This window comes from Henckelia pumila, chromosome 3, assembly GCF_033568475.1.
Source record: "Henckelia pumila isolate YLH828 chromosome 3, ASM3356847v2, whole genome shotgun sequence".
Lineage (NCBI taxonomy): Eukaryota > Viridiplantae > Streptophyta > Magnoliopsida > Lamiales > Gesneriaceae > Henckelia > Henckelia pumila.
The window spans coordinates 172,583,083-172,590,901 of NC_133122.1; the positions used below are offsets into that span (position 1 = coordinate 172,583,083).

Genomic DNA, 7,819 nt, shown 5'->3' on the forward strand with positions numbered 1-7,819 from the left:
TAATACTTATTATTCATAATTATTGGATGATATAATAAATATACATCGCAAAAATTTTATTCACTATTCATACTTTTAAAATTGTTATATATATATATATATATAATCTGAATATAATCATGAAAATCTGGAACAAATGACATAGCAAATTAGAAGAGCCCAAAAAACGTCCAAAAATAAATTAAAGTCGTCCTCATGCCGGAAGCAAAACAAAGGAGCAAAGCGGTAAATATATAGGACTTAAAAGGTGTGGTGGTGGCAGATTGAGCGGAGCAAAGCCAATTAACTGGTAGCAATTATTCAAGGGATTCATCTGTACGTGTTTCTCCATTTTTGGTCCATTTGAGGAATTCCTCCAATGCAGCATTAATTATTGAATGGGAATCTGTATGTGTTTCTCCACTCTTGGTCGATTTGAGGGATTCCTCCAATACAGCATTAATTTGAGACTTCAACCACGGTAAAAATTCTTTAAATAATTGACCAAGAAGCACTTGTGCCACCATTGCCTCCACCACAATAACAGCTGCATTATGGATACATAGCAAATACATTTATGAGAATCAGGCCAGAAATATATAGTTTATGATCATCTTTGTGACGACCAAAGTTGGAACTAAATAAGTGGGAACCCGCTTCTTGGTTTTTTACTTTTTTAAAGAAAAAAAAAATAATGATCGGAAAAGAAAATTTGGAGCATATATATATATATATATATAGCTAATGACTAACCTCCAGGAACAACACAAGAAGCATGGTATCTTAGTGGTCCGAGTTCCCTCTCGTCTTTGTCCAAACTCACGGGATTTTGCATGGTCTGCGTAGGCATGCCACCAGATATATATCAATCAAAGGGAATTGATATTCAAGCATTACACCCTCAAAATTGCATAAAAAACGAGAGTCCACAATATGCAAGAAACTTGCAAAAGCTAGCTTATTGACGAGAGAATTGCACAAGGTAGGTAATATAGAAACCTCATCGATTGTTTGACACAATTTTATTTTATTTTATTTTTTTTGGGACATAATATAAAGGCATTTTCATTATAAAATAAGATTATGTCGATATGGTCAACATTGCATATTCATTAGATGCAATTCACCTGGCTTCAATGGTAATGGTGACTATCTATGGCAAAGCCAAATATTTATGACAAAATTTTTACATGATGTATAGGAGCTTGACCAAGCCTTTTTCTCATATCTGTTTATGCAATTCAAGATCCGTCTTTTGATTTTTGATGAAGAAGAGACCGACTCATTAGGTAAATTAGTTAATATTGCCGATTGCTAATAAATTTTTTAGGCTAGCTCGAGCAGACAAAAGCTCACTTCAACTTGGGTCACTCACCCAAGCAATGCATATCTAGAGTCTAGTGATATGAACTGTTCGAGAGCTCTTAATCTTTTCGTGTCGACTTTCTGCGGGCTAGAGCTAACGGTGTTGGTGTAAGAGAGAAAGAGAGATGACATACAGAGATTGTGGGTAAAGGCTTGAAAGCTATTCTCATTTTAATGGTTTCTTCATTTGATATTCCACCGGATTGGTTTGTCCTTGTCTTAACTTGGCCAGAGTCATCCACGTCCAAGAAATCATTATACTCGCTCCCAGTTTTGAATGTACCTGGTAGAGTTCCAATGAAAGAACATTAGAATTTAAATGCATGCATGCATGCTCTTTGCTAAGTACTCGAACATTAATTTTACAACATTCTTGAAAACAATTAGTATCATCAGGTCAGAGCACCTCCGAATCCACTGCCAAACTCGAAACCTGTTGTTGAAGGTAAAGATATAACCGCTTTAGCCAATTTTGCTCCAATTTCGTGAAAGGACAGAGATCCGTACCTCTGAAATGACAAGCATATATGCCGTAAATTCTAAAATTATTTAGCTAAATTATGTTAACCCATTCACATTCACATTCACATTCACTTGGGGTTGTTGATATATGGTGGGGATGAAAGGGTTACCCATGGAACATTCCGAACAACGCAAGTCACAACGCCTCCAACAGAATCACCTATCACTCTAGCAGAGTTAATAGCGGCAATCATTTTCTCCGCATACTCTGGATTCGGGCACCTTACATCACTCTTCATTATCTGACAACATTTTGTTGGTTTAAAAAAAATTAACACACAAAGTTTACAAAAATATGAGATAAAAGAGTACTCATCCGGCAAGATGAAGAAAAGAACGGCTTCCTAGTATCTCCACTAGCGGGGGGGCGCACACACACACACACTCACGTGTATATATATATATTTACTAGCAATAACGCAGTGAAAACACGTGTTGAAGTAATAGAATTCAAAATAAAATTAGACAACTCTACAAAATTGTTATGACAACAGTATTGAAACTTTTGACAATTCATGTTAAATAATTACTCTCAAATCGATCTTGAAATAAACATATTTGTTTAATTATTTTTAAAAAAATGGACTAAATTTTGTAATGTTTTTTTATCGTATCATTTTCTTTTGTTTGTCTTATTATGGATTTCATTGCATTTTTTTGGGTTTTTTGTTATATGTTTTATTCTCTCAATATATTTTTTTGGGCAATCAATGATACGTACTATAACATTCCAGATCCGACGACTATCCCCACTATATCAACACGGATCTTTTCAGCATGCTTATGTACGTCCCCAATCGCACACATCCTCTGAAACTTCTCAGGGGGTCGCTCATCCTATAATTGTCTCAAGTCAAGCATGCTTAACTTTTGAGTTCTCATACGATGAGATCTCGAAAAGAAGATATTCACCTTGATGATATGAGTAGTTTCTATCAAAATTTTCAAGCCCAAACCGTTCAGTCACATACCTACGTAGTCTCAGACCTCTCATTTTGGTATAAAATCGGTTCATTCAAGTTCTTCTTCTCCTAGAAGTATGTCAAGAGCCGCTTAATTCTTTTAACTTCTTGACACCGACGATTACTCTCCACCCTCTTGTCAGTCTCGGACATCACAAGTACAGTCTATAAACTTTGACTTTTTGCAATGATGCAACATAACTACTTAAGGTGAGTGAACTCTTAATTTACACTAAAAGAGATACTTGTATATTTGAGTTTTATACAACTTAACTCATTTAATATTTTCAATAGTTCACGTTGTGTTGCATATATATTTTACTCCACTAACTTTGTAGTGAATCATTGTAGCTCAATCAAATGTTAGTTTTCATTTTTTTTTTTAACTAAATAAAGCCTTTTACTTTCCCCAATTTTGAGAATTAAATATTAGTAAGCTATAGGTAATAGACAATTATTTAGTTTTTACTTGTGTTACTTTTTGTTTAATTGTGTAGTTTTTTTATATATCTTGTGTAGTTCACGTTTTATGGTTTTTTTTTGAACTTTTATATTAATGAGTATATGTATTGCATGCATACAATATACATCTACAATTAATTATATTCCAAATATCATAGTTTAAGAACTATTTACAAACTAAAATATACATCATAATTAAGATTCAAGATTAACATGCTGACATAAAATTATGATAAAAATCTGAATAATAAATGATGTTAGTTCAAAGACAAAATATGATAATTATAAATGACGTTAGTTTAATTAATTAGAATTTTTTTAATATTTGTGTTTAATTAGTGACATCATTAGTTTGCTAATTTAATATATTTTGAACTCATATTCAATGAGTTTGACAAGAAAAATAACGTAGAATAACAAAATATAAGTAAAATTATTTGATTGTATTTGTTGCGCAATATTTATATTTCATATATGTTTGAATTATTTCATTTATTTATTTTTAATATCCATATATTATTTTGTAATTAATATTAGTAGATAAACAATGTGTAAATAACATAGACATTTAAGTATGCAGTACATTATACAATTTTTTATTTAAATATTCATATAATATATTGTAAAATTTATAGAAAAATAGTGTATGAAAAATAAGAATATTAATTAAACTCATAATTAGAACACAAACAGTGATTAAAAAAGGATATATAAATTGATTATATTTTGTAATAGTAATTAATATATAATTTATAATAACTAATATATTAACAGAAAAAATAATGTGTAAAAAATAAATTACATTGTGTACATTTTTATATTTTAAGTATATATCCATATATTATTATTATTATTATTATTATTATTATTATTATTATTATTATTATTATTATTATTATTATTATCTTGTAAGATTAATAGAAAAATAATTTGCATTAAATAAGTTAAATATATTTGTAGGACTATGTAACTTTTTTTTATTTTAAGTACTCATATAAGATTAATAAAAAAATAGTGTAGATTAAATAAATTAGATATATTTTGAAAGAAAAACTCAAATAAAAAAATGAGCAAATAATAAATAGTATATACACAAAATATGAAAGTGAAAAAAATAAAATAGTGTGTAAAAAATATTTAATTTAATTCATAATTTTTATTTATATATTTATAATCATAATAGAATAGACCATCGACAGATTAATAGAAAAAATAAATTACACGATGTAAATTTTAAATTTTAAGTGTTCATAAAATATCTTGTAAGATCTAGAAAAATAGTGTGAATTAAATAATTTAAATACATTTTGTAGGAAAAACTCAAATAATAAAATGAGCAAATAATAAATAGTAGATGTATAAAATATAAAAGTGAACTTCAGAAAATTAGTGTGTAAGAAAATATTTAAGTTAATCATAATTCTTACTCTCCTATACTCATAATAGTAATAAAATAGATAAAAGATAGATTAATATGAAAAATAAAGTACGAACGATATGGATTTTTTTTATTTAAGTATACATATACTATCTTGTAAGATAATAAAATTTATTATTATTATTAGTATTCCATGTGTTGGTTTTCATCTGTGAAGTAAATAATCAAATACGATAAATTAGAAATCAAAGTAAAATATTTTTTTAAAAATTTTATTTGAAAGAGTACATAGTATAATTTTTAAACAAATAATTTAATTGAAGAGTCACGTGAATAAATAATTAAGAAAAAGACATTCATTATGTAATAAGAAAAACGGTAGTCACGCAAATTCACAATGAAAATCACATATTCATAGTGAAAAAATATTTTAAAAATATTAATTGCATTTTAATTTTTTTTTGAAAGAGTTTATAGCATAATGCTTAAATAAATAATTTAATTGAAGAGTCGAGTGTTAAACTCACATATTTATATATATATTTTTAAAAATACTAACAATATTTTAATTTTTTATTTGAAAGAGTTCATAGTATAATTTTTAAGTAAATAAGTTAATTGAAAAGTCACACGAATAAATAAATGAAGAAAAAACACATTAATATTATATAATAATAAAAAAATAACCATATAAATCACAACGAAACTCACATATTTATAATAGAAAGATATATACCTGATCAAGTGTCAAGGTATGATCAACCAAACCTTGAGGAAGTACAAGGTTGTGCACTTGTGAAACATAACCAAGAACCTAAAGACAAAACACAAATTGTTAAAATGAAGGGAAAAAAGAAAAAAAAAAACCGCAGTTGCATAATCAAATAATCATTTTCATGATATATCTTTATAGCTAATTTCACTAAAATGCAAGAAGGAAAAACAAATAACAAGAACAAGAAACATGAAGACTGAGAAAAATAACAAGACACGTGCATCCGGAATTTATTTTGCGATCTAATTTTCAACATAATCCAAAACTTACTTCAATCTTTGAATAACGTTTTAAAATATATTGGGCGGCGACTCCGGCAGCAATTCTTTCTGTAGTTTCTGTGAAAAAAGCTCTCCCATCCTAGTTCCGTCCCTGATCATTAATGAAACCAAAAAATTAAATGGAGTATGATCTAAGACTCATCAATTGAATTGATTTTCAACCACGGATTAAATGGTGTGGATTGTAAGAGATGCTACCTGCATTGATCTCACACCTTTATTATATGCACGAGATCGTATAAAATCTTGGAAAATTTCACCGGAGTCCTGAAACAACATAAAAAATTATGCTAGCTAGCTCCATAAGCATGCATGATCTTGTCTTGAAAATCGACGGAAAATTCATCATTCAGCGGCCTTTCATTATTTGAAGTGGTACACTTGCCAATTTATGCACTACTTGATCATCCGAATTGGGGACTTTACCTTGATTGGAGATCCAGTGATGAGCCCTGTCGAAAGTACATGATATTTGTTACTACAAAAAAACAAGCTATTTAGCCACGGTTTTATAAAAACCGTGGTTAAACTCAACGGTTTAAAAAAACCGTGGTTAATTAGCCACGGTTTTTAAAAATCGTGGCTATTTAGTCACGGTTTTAGAAAACCGTGGCTAATTTAACCACGGTTTTTTAAAACCGTGTATGATTAACCACGGTTTTTTTAATCCGTGGCAGAACTTAACCACGGTTTGAAAAAACCGTGGTTAAGTAATAACGGTTATAAAAAACCGTGGCTAAATTTAACCACGTTTTTGTTAACCGTGGTTGTTTAGCCACGGTTTTATTTAAACCGTAAAACCGTGGCTAAAAATAGCCACGGTTTGAAAAAATCGTGGCTAAATTAACCACTATTTTTTAAACCGTGATTAATTAACAACGGTTTCTTATAAACCATGGCTAAATTTAGCCACGTTTTTTCAAACCGTGGATGAATAACCACTGCTTTAAAAAACCGTGGCTAAATTAGCAACGGTTTTTTTAACCGTGGTTAATTTAGCCACGGTTTAAATCAACCGTGGCTAGTTTTAGCCACGATTTTAATAAAACAGTGGTTAAATTAACCACGGTTTTTAATGAACCGTGGTTATTTACTGATTTATTTTTTTTAAAATTAATTGATTGCTTATTATATTAGGTATGTGTTAAAATTTTTAGAATGATTTAAAAACCTACTAAACATATGAAAGGATAATATTGCCAATATATATAATAAAAAATATAAATTGTTATTGATTAGTATATTTTAGAGTGTAAATAATATTCTCCTTATTCTTATTATTGTTATTATTATTATAAACAAGTCGTTTAAAAAAACACTTATCGAATATATTATTGTTATTGATTAATTATTTTATATAATTATTGTCAAAATTAGTTTTATTTCATTATCATTTTGTTTTGCGAATTAATTTATATTTCGTTAATAAAATATTTATTCCAAATTAATTTGTTGACAAGATCTGTTTTCAATTGATAAATGGTTTGGATTATATATCGTATGTGGATATTTATTTGTGGTTAATAAATTATTTCTTATTAAAAACACATTGCAAGAAAAAAGTTAATAGGTAAACTTTTTTATATAATGTCAAAAAAACTTGTTAAAGTAAGCCACGCTTTTCTAGAAGGGTGGCTCATCCGGCAAGATTAAGAAAAGAACGGCTTCCTAGTATCTCCACTAGCGCGTACATACACCCCCATATATACATACATGTGAGTGTGTGTAAATGGGGGCGCACACACACACACACTCACGTGTATATATATATATTTACTAGCAATAACGCACGTGTGTTGCACGTGAAAACACGTGTTGGAGTAATAGAATTCAAAATAAAATTAGACAACTCTACAAAATTGTTATGATAACAGTATTGAAACTTTTGAAACTTCCTACAAAATTGTTATTTTTTACCACGGTTTTATTAAAAACCGTGGTAAATCTAACCATGGTTTTTAATAAAACCGTGGTAATATTTTACTTATGGTTTAAATCTGTTGCTAACTTTAACAACGGCGAGTTTAACCACGGTTTTGTAAACCGTGGTTAAAACCGTTGCTTTATACATTTAACAACGGTTTTAACCACGGTT

The 7,819-nt window shown here is 28.9% G+C and overlaps 1 protein-coding gene across 2 annotated transcripts; it reads right to left on the minus strand.

The window, feature by feature from the left end:
- Nucleotides 1–143: 143 nt before the first annotated feature.
- LOC140893565 (chorismate synthase 1, chloroplastic-like) lies at nt 144–6,059 on the minus strand. Of its 2 annotated transcripts, XM_073302647.1 has the most exons (8): nt 5,923–6,059; nt 5,714–5,803; nt 5,405–5,482; nt 1,977–2,108; nt 1,751–1,853; nt 1,479–1,627; nt 733–817; nt 144–526 (listed from the first exon to the last, which is right to left on the minus strand). In XM_073302647.1, exons 1-8 carry the CDS (start codon nt 6,001–6,003, stop codon nt 297–299), a joined length of 948 nt encoding a protein of 315 aa, XP_073158748.1. In that variant the 5' UTR covers nt 6,004–6,059; the 3' UTR covers nt 144–296. The 2 variants fall into 2 exon arrangements, with proteins under 2 accessions (XP_073158748.1, XP_073158749.1); XM_073302648.1 differs by lacking the exon at nt 1,977–2,108.
- Nucleotides 6,060–7,819: the final 1,760 nt, after the last annotated feature.